The 16,826-nt window shown below is 38.8% G+C and overlaps 1 protein-coding gene across 9 annotated transcripts in view; it reads left to right on the top strand.

Annotated features, from left to right (window-relative positions):
* The window catches only part of CDC42SE2 (CDC42 small effector 2), an 86,636-nt gene that overhangs the window by 42,756 nt on the left and 27,054 nt on the right, over window positions 1–16,826 (top strand). For 6 of the 9 annotated variants that reach the window (XM_069776795.1, XM_069776791.1, XM_069776786.1 and 3 more), the window contains one exon: window positions 10,519–10,838. In XM_069776795.1, the coding sequence (XP_069632896.1) occupies window positions 10,785–10,838 (54 nt within the window). In that variant the 5' untranslated portion in view covers window positions 10,519–10,784. Of the gene's footprint in view, window positions 1–1,516; window positions 1,632–8,847; window positions 8,889–10,518; window positions 10,839–16,826 lie in introns of those variants that run through there. The other 3 variants (XM_069776793.1, XM_069776788.1, XM_069776790.1) reach the window with 2 other exon arrangements.

The following is a 16,826-nucleotide window of genomic DNA, read 5'->3' as shown; positions in this document are numbered from 1 at the left end:
AGAGTTCAATGGGCTTGAGAGTGGGCTACAGATATTTATAGCGGAAACTGATTGACTTGTATTCAAACCCTGCTTTGGTGTATGTGCAGGTGTGCAGCTGTAGCAGTTTTACGTTTGTCTAGTCCCAGCTCAGACTGGTACTGTTAGCTCCTGATAAGACATCGCCTAGATTCCTTAGTCCCTGTGAAGATATGGCCTAGTACAGTTCTCACAGTTTGCGCAGCAGGGCTGACTTCAGTCAGACCTCCTTATCAGTGATGCCAGAACAACAAGCAGGTGCATCCATCACAGACTTGCCTAACAACAAACTTGATCTGTATTTCCAACCAAAAAATTAATAAGCAAATATCTATCACAAAATGAAAATCAGTGAGGATTTTCAAGATTTTGTTTGCAGTTAGATTTTTTTTTTTTTCATACTCTTGCCTTTGTGGAGATAAACATTTTAGCATTGTTTTGCAAAAGACATACAAGAGCTCTCTGTGGTCAAGTATTTCTTCCAAAGAGTAAATACTCAAATTCTACAGAATATTAAGGATCATTTGCAGTAATTCTCATCTTGGGGGAGGGTGAAGGAAAGAGCAATAATTCCTCTTAATTAATGTGCAGTATGTGAATCAAGCTGCAGTCTGAAGGTGGTCCCAAAATAGGATACTGACTTATAGGATTTCCTGTATGAAACAACCCTGTATAGGTACTGGTGTTATGGCTATTAACTAACTGTGTCTATATGTGAATATGCAGTGGCTTAGTGTGAACAATTGTAAAGAGAAAAAAAAATCTCCTGAAGAGGTTTTCTCCATTTTTCTCCCCTCCCTATAGCTCATTCTGTTTTGAAAAAAGAGTGTTCCTTTCAGGAAGAAAAAAAAGGTGCTGTTGACCTGAAAAATGTCATTTCATACTGACTGCAATGCTAATACATGAAATTTTTCTTTACCAGCTGACCCTAGAAACTTTTTTCAGTTCATAGTTGTTCTCCTTAATACAGACTAGCTGTCTGAGGTTCATAGAGGTAAAAGCTTGTTAGCTGCTAGTTATTTTTATACTTTCTGTATATAGCATGGTAACCTTAGCCATAGGAATGAAATACTTTGTGATTGCTGCAGTTACTGAATTATAGGTTGTGTGTGTGGCTTCATAGGGACGTGTGCATGCACATGCAGTCATGGTATTTGGTAGGCTTCTTGTGTGTGGAAGTGGATAAGAGGGGTTATCTGTGCTGTGGAAGTCTAGAATCTCTGTGCATACTTCTTTCTTAGTAGTTCTATTTCATTGCTTTCTTTGCAATTGTTTAAGGATTATAGAATTAGGACACTCTTCTGCATTATGGCATATTTAAATTATGATACATGAACCCAACTTCTTTGTTGCTATGGTTATGTTCAGATTTTCCTTTCTTTTAAGTGACTTCAGAAATGTCTGGAGGCAGAGGAAGGGAACCGTCTCTTGCTGTATGCTGCTAGATAAAGAGGAAACCTGACTCTCCTGTCCAGGTGTCACTTCGTGCTGCATCCTACACAGTACTGTGCTAGCAGATCTCTGGCTTTTCATGGGGGAAGAGTAAAATGCCAGGCAATTTATCAGATCCACCCCCCTCCTTGTGCTCTGGTCTGAAAACACATGTAGCTATGGTAAGCGTTTTTACATGTATGGATATTTCTGACTGGAGCATTCTTTTTGAGACTTGCTTTGTCAGCATACTGGTGCAGCTCCCTAAGCTTACCTTTAGAGTGAAATCTCAACAGGCCCAGTTAGCACTTGCCACCTCTCACTGGTTCTAAAACTTCTATGCTTCTGACTCTGTCATATGCACCAGTAAAATCCTGCTTTTCCAGCCTAACTTGGGTGGTATTGCTTGTGTTTCTGCACCATTTTGTGTCTGAAGATGGACTTCCCATGAAATAAACCAAATATTTTAATATCTTGCTTTGAAGTGTCTCGTCAGGAAAAACTGACACCACTGCAGACTAGTCGTAGCCTAATTTAGACTTGCATTATGTGTGGTTGTAGTGTGAGCGTTGTTTAACTGAGCAACCACTAAATGTGGTAGAAGTTGAAGCCAGCAGATGTGATCTGTATTAAGCTGCATACTGGTCATTCAGGAGAATTAACTGGAGCACTGGAAGTACAATAGACTGCACATTACAGTAGACTGTACTGCTACCTAGGAACTGGTGCACCTGAGAAGATGGACTGCATGAACTAATAGGTCTCTGCCTATAACTTCTGTAAGTACATACTCCAAACGTCCTAAATTCTATCTCTATTGTAGAGTGATCCACGTATCTCAGAAAAGTTTCTAAGTTTCTTTAAGCAAAGACAGATCACATTTTCAATCTCCCATGTGCATACATGCAGGTACACACACACAGTTCAAGTTATCTAAAGCAGCTAAAATAATAGAGAAATTATAAAAGGGCTAGAGAATAAATATGAAGAAATGGTAGGGCCTTAAATGCTAGCAGATGAAAAATATGCTGTTCTGTCGCACTTTGAATAGAAAACTATTGCTGTTTTGTTGCTTGCAAGCTACAGAACTGAAAGCCAAAGCAGAATCATCAGCTCAAGCTGCACTCTTCCTGTTTGAAACATCTCATTGCTGTGTGCCAAGGAAGGCTTGAACAGAGGCGATTCATCTGGCTTTTCAAACAGGCAAATGTGCACCCTAGCTAGTGTTACTGGGTGACTGATTGAACTTATCCAGTCCCACAAAACGTGATGCTGCTTTGCTTACTGTAATCGGTTTCATAATTGTTTCGTACTTGAGTGGGAGGTGAGGAAGTGATAGCAGTGATCTATTGAAGTACATTAAAATGTCTTTAGATACAATGGCAGACTTCTGTTGCAAGACTGTCTATCTTAAAATAGTAAGTTAAAATCTGCAATAGCGGTGTGCCATGTTGATTTTTTTGACATGAAACTCTACTGGAATGGTGAGAGTTTGCCTCTGCAAACTCCTGACAGTGTTAATGGTCTTTCCTCCCCTTGTTGCCACTTATTCCTTTCCTCTGTCTGAAACCTTCCTTGGAAATTGCTTTGGTGTATTAGCTTTCTGTGGAAAAAGGAATATTATGAATGCTGTGAATAATGCTTTTTTACCTATTGTCATACTAAAAAACAGGTAGCAGTCCCTTGAATATCTTGTATGGTCTGTCACATAGTTTGTCATGCGTATTTTTTTCCCCATAGACTATTTCATTCCTTTTAATGCTACCCTTGTTAAAATGATGGACTCTGGATGCTGATGTGGAGCATTTCCCGTCATTACTTTAGATGTCATAAGAGGGGGCTCTTCAGGGAGGTTTTGTTTTTTTGTTTTGGAGGTGGGGTTTTTTTCCCTTCCATTCCTTATGGAAATGGTACCCTGTTCAGAGCCTGCCTTAGACCAATAGTTTGCCTTGTTTATTTTTTCTTTCTGACTGGTATTACCTATTAGAATTAACAAGGAGGTCAGCTGAGAAAAGTGTTCTTTTGTGTTATCTTTAATAGGGCTTGACAGTTAAGAAGGTAATGTTATTGCCCGATTAGAAATTTGACTAACAGGATTTTATTTTTTTTAATGTGAATGGACAGGCAATATGAAATCAGATTTCCTAAACCTAGGAGTAGCATCTCAAAGGCTTCTCACTTGTTCTTAACTGACTATTTTTGTAGGTAGGGCAAACTGTATTATGCCTAGACTATGTCTTTAGTAGGACAAAACATACTTATTTTGTCTTTGGTTTGTCTCCCTGTTATTTAGTAAATAAATTTGGACCATTAGTTTTCTGTTAGTCTGTCTATATTTTCATAGTGCAGAACTATTTGATATTCTATGCTGTGGTTTTCAGAGAAGTAGGTTCCTGTCTGCATATATGTGTGGGAAATACGATGAGCTATGTATGAGCTGTTTCAGAAAGCTGCATTGAACCCATGTATATTGAAAGCAATTATTTGTTAAAGACATAGGAAGCTTTGAAATATCAGTGCTGGAGAAAAGTTTACCTGCACTGCTCAGTCACTGACACAGTATTGCCTGTTAAACTTGGTTTGGTCCTGAAAAACTATGCTTTTGTGTTCCAAACTGGACAGGGGGAATTTTAATGGGACCAGCGTAATACTGTCTCTTTAATTTGTTGGGTTTGTGCACAAAGTAATAAGGACCTTTCAAGGGCTGGGCCACTTAGCTGAAATAATTAGTTTTACTCTCTAGTCATTCTGTTAAATTTCAGGCAATTGCAGGTGGGGGGTAAAAAAAAAGGGCAGGACACTTGTCAATGATAAAACAAATGTTTGAGCTTCACACTATCACGATGTTTTAAAGATGTTTAAAGGCTCTCTGCTTTAAGTGCCTAGTTGGCACTTGCAAACAACGTGATTACTGTCACACTTGTGAGCTGTTCTTTCCTTGAGTAAATGGCCTGCTTTCCTGCCTTCACCTGCTTTACAGCTCCCTCTTATGCTGTCAGTGACCTAATATGAAAAGCCTAGTATTTTTCCTTACAGACTTGCTGTGGTTCCCTTCCTGTATCTTTTGCTGCCTTCCCATGTATTATCTCAGATGGGTACATTTGTTGTGGGGAAACCTGTGGTGGCTTTCTACAAACTGAAAACATAAACAAAAACTGGAGGTGTTTTGGTTCCAGTGAAAGATGAGATTGTTGCTAAAGCCAGACTCCATTCTATTAACAACAACAAGAATTAAAAATAATCCATCTTCCTCCTTTAAGTAAGCCATAGGACTACCTTCATCCTATTCCACCATTTTCACTATTCTTTGAAACTTTTAATTCAGAAGTACTTGCATAATACGTAGTAGTTCATGGCTATTAATTTGTGTTGAGCTCGATTTGAAAGTACAATCTATTCCTAAGTTGCTTAAGTAAATACACTAATGAAAACCCCTTCAGTATAAATAAGGGCAAAAAAAAGAACTGACTCCCAAATGACCAATAATCCCAAAATAAAACCCTATAATAAAATCTTATAAAAAGCTTTAGTAATAATGTTCAAAACTGTATCATAAAGACATAAATAAAATACCTTTTTACAGAGTCAGGACCTATGCATTCAGGGTTTGAAAGTGCACAAGAAAGTCGAACTCGAACTTTGAACAAGCTATTTAAATGTCTTGAAACTAAACCTGAAAGCACTTGCGGGGTGGGGGGGGCAGAATAGATATGGGAGAGCTACGAGGAAGTGAAAAAGGGATTTCAGCCTTACTCAGCTTGTGTTGATGGTGAATGTTGTCCTTCGTCTGGCAAGAGTTACTTGCAGCTCAGGTTTCTCAGGATCTGAAAGTGCGAAATATAATTGGTGCATTAAAAGCAGTGCCAAAGTCCCCAGAAGTCTCTGCTGTGGAGGGGGGAAGGGAGGAAGTGCTTCTGAAGTGCACTGCCCTGGTGAGATAAAGGTTGTGATACAGAATTCATGCATGAAGGCAACTTGCCCTATAGATCAGGCTTGTTTAGAACCTCTCTTGCTTCTTGTACAGATTGTTTTATTTCAAAAAATGAGGCTGGCAAGTGAGTAAACACTTCTGGCTTCCTTTGAGAGCTGGAGAGCATCTTCCAGTTGCTACAGCAGTAAGTGTATGGAAGCATGCACCAGTGCAACCTCTCTGCTGGTTTGGACACACCTTAATCCCCTCCCCGCCTCATTTCTTGCTGCCACTTGACTGTATCTGTGAAGCAGCAAGAGGCAGTAGTACAGCTACAATAGAGATTTTAAGTGAAAAATATGAAAGAAGTCTTAAAAGTACACCCTGAAATGATTATTTTTCTACTTAGAGCTTGCAGGATTGAAACACGTGATAGCTGTTCAGAGCCTTTAAGGCAAAAAAACCCAAGAAAAGTATCTTTTATGGAATGATACTTCTGTATCAAGAATGATTGTAAACTACTTTATAAGAAAGTACTTGAGGCTAAAAAACTAATAGTAGTCCTGGTCGTGACTGCATACATGTGCATGTCATAGTACATCATGTCATGTCATGACATACCATGACATGGCATACTTAGTCATGACTTTGTGCGTGCTTCACTTTTTTTTTCCTTCCCCGCCCTCCCCCCTTTCTCCTTAAATAGTAGTCTGAGCTTTAGAGCAAATCTAGTTAAATTCAGATGTTAACACCTGCAGTCATTTTCTTTCTTTTCCTGTGGTTTTATTTGCTTCAAGTAATTGTCAAAGAGTGTTGTTACCACACTTCCTGTTTGAAGCCATAGTGAACAGTATGCAGTCAAAGGATATAAAGGGTTCACCCTTAAAAGGAACTTTTTATAGATGTTTTTTAAGAACACCAGGCTGTTCTTAAGCTGTGTAATTAATAAGTAGCTTTATTGTAATTGACCCTCCACAGCATGCAGCATATTCCTGTTTGGATCAGCTAAGGTAAGTGCTCTCTAACCTGCTTTTTGCCAGTAAGTGTGAAGAGCTTGGAGGGGAGATTGGTTTCTTTTTTTACCCTTCCTCCTTTCCTGCTCTGTTTATTTCCTACAGAAAAGCTAATACTGCTTTAATAAGAAAAATTGCTGATAATGTAAGAGAATGTGCTCCACCCCCACTATCCATTAATGCAGTGTTTGCAGTTACTGCCTTTATGACTGGTATTTAACAGTAAGTAGCAGTTTTGGGTTTTGCATTAGATCAGATACTGTGGAATAAACTTCAGAGTGATGAAAATTACCTTGCTGGTTTTCACTTTAAATTTTAAACATTGTATCCTTTTTAATATCTTCATTTCTTCATGCTACTTAAATTTTCTATAAATGGGATGAAATTGAAGTCATACATAAGGTATGAAATCCTTAAAATGTCACAAAGTTGTTCAGCATGATAGTCTGGTGTGTTCTTGCAATGTGAATCACACACTCTAAAGTAAGTTGCATTCAGAAGGTTTAAAAGGGAAAAAAACAAATAGGTGTTTCACCATTCATTACTCTGATTAACTTTCCGGTTCAGGCAGAATAAGCGCCTTGTCTTTTTGGCATGAGCTATATGGTGTTCTGCCACTCTGAGCACCATGAACTGTGTAAAGAGTGAAAATGAGGAGTGACAGAGCTGTCCTCTTGAACTATGTTCTTCAGCCTCTGTCCTCTTCATCTGGCAAATGCAGCAACACTTTCGAACAGTGCCATATTAAAAGCTTGAACCAATGACAAAGCAGACAACTAGCTGTGAAGTATTGCACATGTTTTGGGACCTCATTAATTGCGGCTAGGTTTGGGGTGCAGTCCAGGCTTTGCAGAAGCGCTTTCTCACCAGATTGCTAGTGGGCTGGTACGACATAATTACCTGACTGGTAGCTGTAGGTCAGTGTGGTGCTTTTTTCTTTCTTTCTTTCTAGCCGATAATTTGGAAAAGAACAGCAGAATTTTCCTGTTTCAACTTGTTCTTTAAACAAGCAACTAGTAGTGTAAGAGAAGTCCTAGTGTATTGCTGTTGACATCGCAGTGCCAATATGGCTTTTTGCCTTTGGTTTAATTGCTTTTTTTTCTTTCCGTTTTGGTGCGGCAGATTTATACCTGATCTTTTATGTTAACTTGGCCACTGTAAAAATCACTTGTTTAGCAGAGTGGGGGTGTAAAATTCCAGTGCTCTAACAAATACTGCTAAGCTTTTGTTTGCCTTTTAAGAGGTGCACCTACTGTCAGTTCTCTCCAGACTTAAAATTATGTCCTCCCACCTTTCTTTTTTTTTTTTAATTAAAATCAACAGATTGAAAACCTGCTTGATACTGCTTGCAGAACCATGAAATGAAAGGCAAATGTGGCACTGTACAGGCTATAGAAGATAAAATTAATTAAGAATGAACATGTCATCAGAGACTATTATTCCCGATCTCTAGCTTGGCTTTGTTGTTCAGCAGCTTTTGATTTAAGGGGGGGAAGTCAGTGTCAAAGAGAACTCTGTCCTGGAGGGCCGAAGTCCTGCGTGTTGAGAGGCTGGGTGGAGAAAATCTTCTACATCCTTGAGTATTTTGTAACCAGGAAGAGCCTTCTAGGCTCACAGGAGTTTGCACAAGCCCTTCGGGTTTGTTCCCAGGGCTTCAGCTCAACACGGCACTTAAGGCTGCAGCGAGCTGGAGGAGCGTGCCAGCTATCAGCAAACGAGGAGACGGATCGACAGAGGAATCTCCCTGCCCTTTCCATGTGCGTCTGTCTTCTGTACACGGGTGTAACAGCAGGATGGAAGTTAACCCTCTGTGAGAACAAGAATTTAATATGTTAAATCTGGACTTTATCAAACAGAGATTGTGAGGGAGCAATAATACGAGTGTCAGAACTTCAGGAGCTGCAAATCAGAATATTGGGATACTTGCGCAGCAAGAGAAGCCCACTGCAATGTATCCATTTATAGCTCTGGCAGGTTACAATATATTAGACTTCAAAATGCTCTAACTTTGAGTACTTGCTTTCTCAGTTTCTCATAATCTGAGCAGCTAGCATCGGGGGACTATTGCTGCGTTTCAGAACAACTTGGAGCCCATCTTCTCAGAAGTAAAACCACCAAGTTTTACAGAGAGTTAAGCTGTGCAGCTACTGGACTAAAATTGCCAATTGTTACAGGCTTAACAGGAGTTAACCATGTTTTATTTCTAATTTTGTTACATATTGAATCAGACTTAGAAAAGAATTGTGTAGCATGCAAATTCTGAGACTGTAGAGAACAGTATTTTCTTACCAAGCTTTTCTATGTTAGTCCAGCTCTTGTGATCTAAAGTTCATCAAACTTTCAGTAGCCAGAAGAATTAAGAAAATTATGTGAAGCTACCCAATTATGAAGTGAGAACTTCCTTAGAGACTTTTAAAGTTATTTTCATGTTTGAATTTCACACTGTTTGTTGATAATACCCATGTTTTATTGCAGCTTATTGACACATACATAGGATTTGGATGATCATCTTTGAGGTAGAAAAAAAATCTTCTTTTAAGTAGTTAAAATATGTCATATTGGCACTGTACTAAGACCGTTTTTCTGAAGTGTCTGACAAAAGAAAGCTTGTGTAGAAGAATTTTTGGAGTTTTCTTTCGTTTTTTTCTTATCCTCAAGGTGTTCTGTTTAATGAAATTGCTTTGCTCTATATGGTGTTAGTGATAGGAGAAGATAGCAAAGCATTCCCCCCACCCCCCTTCCTACTCTGATCTTTAGGCAAGAAATGCCACAAAAAGGCATATAGACTTGATTTAAACACTACTAGTAGCTTTTTCAAAGCTGGAAGAGACAAGTACTTTTACTGGGGTTTTGCTGTTTAGATGGTGTTACTTCAGCATGCATTTATTTCTTGAAGAGCCTCTGTTAGTCCCTTAAAAGGTAGGGAGTGGGACAGCTTCCCAGAGGGTTTGGACTTAGTACAGGGAAGGTGCTACTGTATTTCTTTATGTTGTGTGTTGTAGCCAACAGTGCTGGAAAGTACCTGGCTAGTAGTGGCTGCACAGTACAGTAACTTGGCATGTGTGTGGTAAATGAGGGACCTCACTGTTTATGTGCTTAGCATGTAGAGAACTGATGAAAGCAGCAACTAAGTGGGACTGCTCTGCCACAGAATGTGTGTGTATGGACATATACATGTGTAGCTTATGTATCCCATGGAGTCTCCAAACCACTTCATACTGTGAGGAATTGCATAACATGATGATGAATAGTTATGCACACATTTCTATGAATGAAGATGCAGTCGTGTATAGAATTATTAAGGTGTATGCATGTAAAAACTTCTGAATACTCATTATCTCGCTTTCTCTGCAAGCAGAGTATGTGATAGATAGCAAGATAAATGGCCAGAGTGAAATCTCACAAGAATTTTTATTGCACTCTTATTGAAAGAAACCGGGTTAGAGATTAACCAATAAACGTTATTTTAGCAAAGGAATGGTTGGAATCTGGAGCCTCAGTTGTTCCACATGAGGAATTCTAGAGGTTTAAGGAAACAGTTTCAAACTCTACAAATAATCTCCTATTTTGAAGCCAACTGTACATGAAGCAGGAGGGTAGAGAGAGCAGGAGAAAAATACCTTGAGCTGACCAAGTCCAGCCATTTTGCAAATTTTCCATATACAGAAATTTACCTATTTGTTTCCTCAAAAGCATGCCTTTGCTTGACAGCTATGCAACGGAGTTGGTGTTAAATACTATTTAAACCTCGTGCTGTGAATGGACTGTGTAACTTTTCCATTGAGAAATATGAAGTGTCAATAGGCACAATTTCCTAGGAAGTTTAAAGCGGTGTGTGTGCAATTTTCACTTTCTAAAATGACATTTGAAAGTTTGAAACAGATCAAATGGAGATGACTGCTAAAAGATTGGACACCAGTTCTTGATATCACTTTATCTAGCCAAAGCTGGAATGTAAGCCTCATGGATTTTTGGTATATGCCATTTTTGGTAGTCACCTTAGAAATAAGCATGTAACTTGTTTCCTAGTGTCTCTTCAGTCTGTGGTTCAAGATATTACCAAGAAATCACTGGTGTGGATGGTTGTCTGGGAGCATGAGATTCTGTATATTCTTTCTTTTTGATGTAATGTACTTTTGTTTTCAGGTTCACGCAGCGCTAGGGACCAAAGAAGCATACATAACATTTTCTGTGGTGCTGGGACCAGCCTTCTGAAAGAAGACTCTAAAATAACTTTTTGCCTTCAAGTTGTTTGTCCTGGGACTGACGTGTCTTTGGAGAAGAGCTCAACAGAGAAAAGATTTTAGCATTGGAACCATTATAAACCTATTTAAAGAACTGGCTACCTGGAGACAGATTTACAAAGGTTGAGTCCTGCTTTTCATCTGTGTTCCCACTTCAGACTGTAAACAATGAGTGAGTTTTGGTTGTGTTTCAACTGCTGTATTGCAGAACAGCCTCAGCCTGTAAGTATGAATATTGGCACTGCTTTGGTTTTGTATAATTAACTACATCATCCACATTCTCAGGTTTTCTTAGGGCTTTTTAAACTAGTGCTGTTTGGCCAAGCTCAGTGAGAACTAAGGAATTAATTAACATCCTGGCTTAGTGGGGACAAAAAAATGTCTGTTCTAGGCTGTTGTCACACAGATATTTTCCTGTCCTTAAGATCAAATCTATCCAAAGTCTTTGGAAAGAGCCTTTATTTGTTTGAATTGCAGAAGAGGTGAAAGGAAGGGAAGGGTGAGGAGGACCTAAACTATCATTCTAAAATAAGTAATTTTTGAGTAGAGATCTTTAAATGTCCTGAATTCTGTATGGTGTAAGGCCTGCCTTCAGATATGGCTGGACAATGATGAAGGAAGGAAATTACTCTGTTAAAAAGTCCAGAGTGAAATCCAGTCCTCCTCCACCTTAATGTAATTAAGGATTTCAGCCTTAATTGTTTTGTTAAATTTTAGATGAAATCTTAGGAGAGTGAAGGGATGCACTCATACCATAAATACTTTTTTTTTTTTTAAAGAGAATTTGGAATGGCTATTGTGTGAAAAAGTACATAGCAAACAGCTGGATGAAAGAACATTTCAAAGCATACGTAAGGAAGACAGAAAGTACAGAAATATTCTTGGGTTTCATACACTCTAAGTACTTTTAGAGTGTGTTCCGGAGTCCAGTGCTGTTGGGAGAAAGTCTGCCTGCATGAAGGTGGACTTAACCAGGAACATGGTTAGCACTGTGAGAAAAATCATTGTGTGGTATGGCATCCAGATCAAGCTAAATGAATGTATAGAAAGAACGGTCATCTTGCAAATACATGGAAAAAAGCCCAGTTACTACTAATGCATATGCTGGAATTACAGTGACTGAGAGAATCCCAGAGTTAATAGAGCAAACTCACATTAATGTGCTCACTTGATAATATTTGGGTTTAAGGAAGCCAAATTAAAAAACCAATAAGTCTAATGTTAGGCATTGCCATTGCACAAAGCCTGAATGCCAGACTGATTCTTGGGTAACAACGCAAATATTAAAAGTGTGAGCGTTAATATTGCGAACAAATGAATGCAACTTTTATCTCACTCTTAGTTAAGTAGATTTGTGGGACATGAACTCTGAGATACCATCATGAGAAGCTGCAATCCTCTCCTGTTGCTTGAATACCATGCGGTCCTTTAAAATGCTAGCTGTGTCCATATATAGCCAAAGTTACGTGCCTAGTTTCTAGAACATGTATTTCAATTAAAAGTAAGATATGACTGTTAAAAATCTTAGAGACAGAAAATGGCATATTCTGTTTGTTTACAAGAATCCTGAGGCTCAGTCCTTATAAAATCTTGACTCAAGCTTTATGATACAGTTAAGTTATTGCCAAGAAATACATGGTATGTTAATACAGCATGTAGTGATCTGTGGGTCATAACTCATGGAAAGGGTAGAAAATGTACTTCAAAAGTGGAGATAAGGGAAACAACCCATTTTTGTATGTTTCTCCTGATCTGGTGGTGTGCATTTGGTTAGAAAATTAAAACCATCCTTATGTTTAAGATATAAGTAGCATGTTGCTAAGCATTGACCTAATTCCTCAAATCTGCCTTTTAAATATTGTGGGAGCCTTGCTTATTATGAAATGCCAAAATTCTTCAGCATGCATCTCAGAAAAAAGAGTTGTGGGCCCTCCTTGGCATGTTTGACAATAGGCACTTAGTTGCTCTTCCCCTGCAGTTACTCTGCTCATTTTGCTGTGTTGTGTTGTACAGCTGTTGTTCTGCTATGCACTGTTGCAGTAAGTGGAGTATTTAATCAGATAATGTACATCTGAGTAAGTACAAGAATGTTTTTCCTCTGACAGGTAGCAAAGCATGTACTGTCAGTGTGAGCAAACTGATAAACCAGACAAGTGGTAAGGAAGCAGTTTTGCCCTGTCTCTGCAGGTGTTGTGTGATTGCATGTTTGGGAGACTTACATGCTGAAAAACATGCTAGTTTTTAGCCCCAAAATACTGGTACTTATTGCCCTGTTGTAGCAAAAGATAGGTGAAACATGCAAACTTGCATAAAAGCTACTTGGCTGTCCCCTACCGTGCATTCAGTCTGTCACTTTAGTCCACTTTCTCAGGAGAAATGCCTCATCTGCCGAGTTTCATCTCTTTCATGTGCCTTCTTTCATATTACCTCCTGCATCTCAACTTCTTCATGGCCTGACTAACAGTGTCCCAGCTATGACTATCATGTTCAGCCATTACATATTCAGTGTGCTCCTTCTGTGGAAGGACTAAGGTGGTCTTGTAGCAACAATAACAACCACCAGCCTCTTGGAATAAAGACCTTGAAAGCAGGAAGTTACTTAATTTGCTACTTGTTTTGATCAATGCTTAAAATGTTCCTTTTCTTTTTAAACTTACATTCTCTGAAACATGATTTTTTTCCTCATTATCTTTGCCAGGTGCTGATATCTGGGACACCTTTAATGTCATGGGTAGTGACATAAATTTTAAGCCTCTTCAGTAGAGAAGAAAATCCTGGAACTTTTAGTAATTGCATGTTTCTGTGATATTTATAGCTTCCTTTGAGCTAAGGAGTTTTCCTCCTCTCTTGAAATCCAGGATGCAGGAACTGTCTCTGTAGCTTTCTTCAGGCAAAATTCTAGCATATTATAATGGGAATCTTCAGTACAGCATCTCTATTCTTTACAGCTATAGTGCACTTAAAATGAAAAATGCACTGATTGAGTCCTTTCAGTCAATTTTATAGAAGACTATTATTCAGACTGTACACAAAGGCATTTTCTAGGTTATTGCCAATACTCTGTATGCCTTCCAGACTTGCATACTGATGCGTTCCAGTGTATTTTCATGGTTTGAACCATGTCTTTTTAGATAAGATTTGCAAACCTTATGGCAATAGGAACACATTACTTAGCTTATTTCACTGCCATTGCTTTGCTGATAGCATACCCCAAAGCAGAACAGTAACAATGTTGCCGTTATATATTAGTAGACTTTAAAAGGTTCCTTAATTAAAAGACAATATTCAAGTTTTACCATCATCTTTTATTGAAATGTATCACAGCACAGCTTTTTGTCTTTTGTCAGTGCTAAATGGATGCACTGTGTTGCCGCAAAATAAAACATAGGCTTCTTGGAAAGCAGTGTTCTACTCTCTCTCCTAATGCTACTTTGGTTGCTAAATATTTCACTTGGTGTTCCCAAGACTGCAGTACTCACAATAAGATCATGGAAGGGGCATGTTTGAACATGGGTCTCTATCCTTTTCTGAAATAAGATGATAAATGAAGAAATTGAGTATGCAAAGAAACAAAACTAAATAATGATACAGTTGAAGGAAGCATGTTTCTGATGGTGGCTTAGGTCTTACTTCGTAATAGCCTGGGGTCTTTACCACAGTAGAATGCAAACAAAAGCCAAGGGAAAGTGTTCTCATATCAGCTTCTAGTTTTCTCTTGTCAGATTTGGATTGATAGTATATCTTAGCACAATGAAGTCTTCAGACAACTAGTTGCTTTCATATCTGTTTTCATGATACCAAGGAGGTGATACTAATCTCTTAATAACTATGTTCAGGTTTTCTTGGTTGTTTAAATAGCCTGAATTCAATCTCTTATGATCTGACCCAAACCTTTTTTGTTTTGACAAGAGTAGCACTTTCTGTGACTGCACCAGGTTTCTTACACCTCCCACTGATAGCCTTTATAGGTTCTTTAACCTGATCTTGCACTTCCCAGTGACAAGAGGAGTCTTTCTTCCCATGCGTTCTGTGTGCTATCATCCCATCCACTGCTACGTTTCAGTAAACTCTGCCAAATCCCCACTACCAGATGCACTGCTTGGTAACAGAAGTTTAGAGAGCCTTTTATCTTGCAGGTTTTCAGAGAACATGTCTGTGGTTTCTTTCTTAGGCTGAGCTGTCCGCCTACACCAGGAATCTGTTCTTTTCCTCCACTTTTTTTTTTTCATGTTTTGTCCATTTTTAACTTGCAAAGTTAATTTTTGGTCTGAGAAGCCTTTGGTCGTGATCTGGTGCACTCCCACCTGGTTTTGGCCACTGCCCAGTACAGCTGAGCCCTTCGGTTTCCCTTGACCTTGCAGTAAAATTACTGCTCTGCTATAAAAGAATAAAAGTGCTGTCCTCCTTCTTGCACCAAGCTTTGTTCTCTAGTTAATTAGTTTCTGTTTTGTTGCTTGTCTCTTGTTTAGATTACTTCCATTTTGTATTTTGTCAAAGGGCTATTATGGTTTTGCTGCATGCTATGCCATAAATGTTTGAAGTGGTTTAGAAAGTGAAGTTTCCTTCATGTCTTTTTGCATGTATGAAAGAGGACTGACAGATCTGTATTTATAGTGGGGAGCCCCATCTTAAATTACAGGCAGAAAAAGCCCTGCACATATTGCTCTATGTATCAACTGAACTGAACGCTGAGTGCTACAGAAGGCATAAATGATCTTGACTCTGGTTACTTAAGGAAATTAACCACTGGTGGATATTGTCAGCTCTAGGTTTTTTTTCTGGCAAGGATACATCTACCACTGCAGCTCTTAAAAACTGGAACACAGTAATGATAATGAAGCATTCAGTATGCATGACAAATGCAGAATAAATCACCCTCGGTAGGCAAATCAGGTGTTTGCTACTGAAAAAGTACTGGGCCAGGCTCCCTGTTCAATACAGCAGTGCTGTGCAAGCGCAGGTTCTGGCTCAAAATGACTAAAACTCAGGCTCTCTTACTCATTAAATTTGATCAGCCTACCACATTCAGTAAGGCTATGAAAGACTCAGGACGACTCTAGAGAGCCCTCAGATTTCAGAGGTGTCATACTGAGTTACATATTGAGCTGCCTGTTCAGATGTTTCAAATTCCTTCTTTTTCCTGTTCAGTGCTGTTGTAGAAGTAGCCTGAGGGAACACCTTATCAAAGGGGGCAGAGTTAAATAAGCAGCAAAATGCTTGTCTTTTATTTCTCAAACCTGATCTGTTTGTGCTGCTTTCAGCCTAATAAAGCTGCTTTAGATTTTTCTTTTATCTTTAAATTAGCCTCCACACATCTTAAAATATCTGTTCTGATGTTCAAGTATTAAAGCATTTACAAAGAAAGCAAAAAAGGATGTATTTTGTGTTTATGTATAAATACCTGAATGAAAAGTAACTGAATATTTTGTGATCCTTTATTATGGCTGTGAAATTTTTAGGAGCTCTTAGCTCTGTTGGTGCTATGTATTTAATATAACACTAGTTGATGGGATGGAAAACGGCTCTTTGGGGAGGTGGAAACAAGAATTATGCCATCTTTCTGTTGATGAGAATGTGTCTTGCCATTATCAACATATTTGAAGAAGGACATCATGTGCTTTTAACATCTACAGGCTCTACAGAGGTCAGGCTTTCTGCTTAAACATGGGGCGGAAGTAGATTGTACTCTTTGTTGATCTGGAAATCAGTGTTAGAGCCCTTGAATTGCTTGTTTCTTTTAAATCTCCAAATTTTACAGTGAGAAGACATCTTCAAGAGCAAAACCCAGTATGAGTCACTGACAAAAGGAGCTACCACAAGAAATGGTTGATACTGCCTGGCAAAAGTTGACAGTTTTGCAGCCACCCATGGAGACTGTGCTGAAGCATTTCTGAAATTAACAAATCCAATGTAATTTTTGTCATGTTTTTTTAATGCAAGTTGAAGCTGCAAAGCCCAGATATTTTTGGTGTGCCTTAATTTTAATGCTTGGCAGTTCAGCTATTTTTTCCCCTGTTCTGCTTTTCATGTCAGAGCAGGGGAGATGGGCAAGCATGTAGGTTTAGGGGCATTTCTACTTGCCAACAGCTAGAGGCAGAGGTTAACTTGGACATAGTATGAGAGATGTGCACTTTCACTGACTGTAGGGAAGTATGCTTTGTGTTAGTGAGTAGAGAATTCAGTTGCCCTGAAGCTAAGTGTTCAACCTTT

Source organism: Haliaeetus albicilla, chromosome Z (assembly GCF_947461875.1).
Source record: "Haliaeetus albicilla chromosome Z, bHalAlb1.1, whole genome shotgun sequence".
In the NCBI taxonomy this organism is placed as follows: domain Eukaryota; kingdom Metazoa; phylum Chordata; class Aves; order Accipitriformes; family Accipitridae; genus Haliaeetus; species Haliaeetus albicilla.
This window is presented reverse-complemented; position numbering and strand designations above follow the sequence as displayed.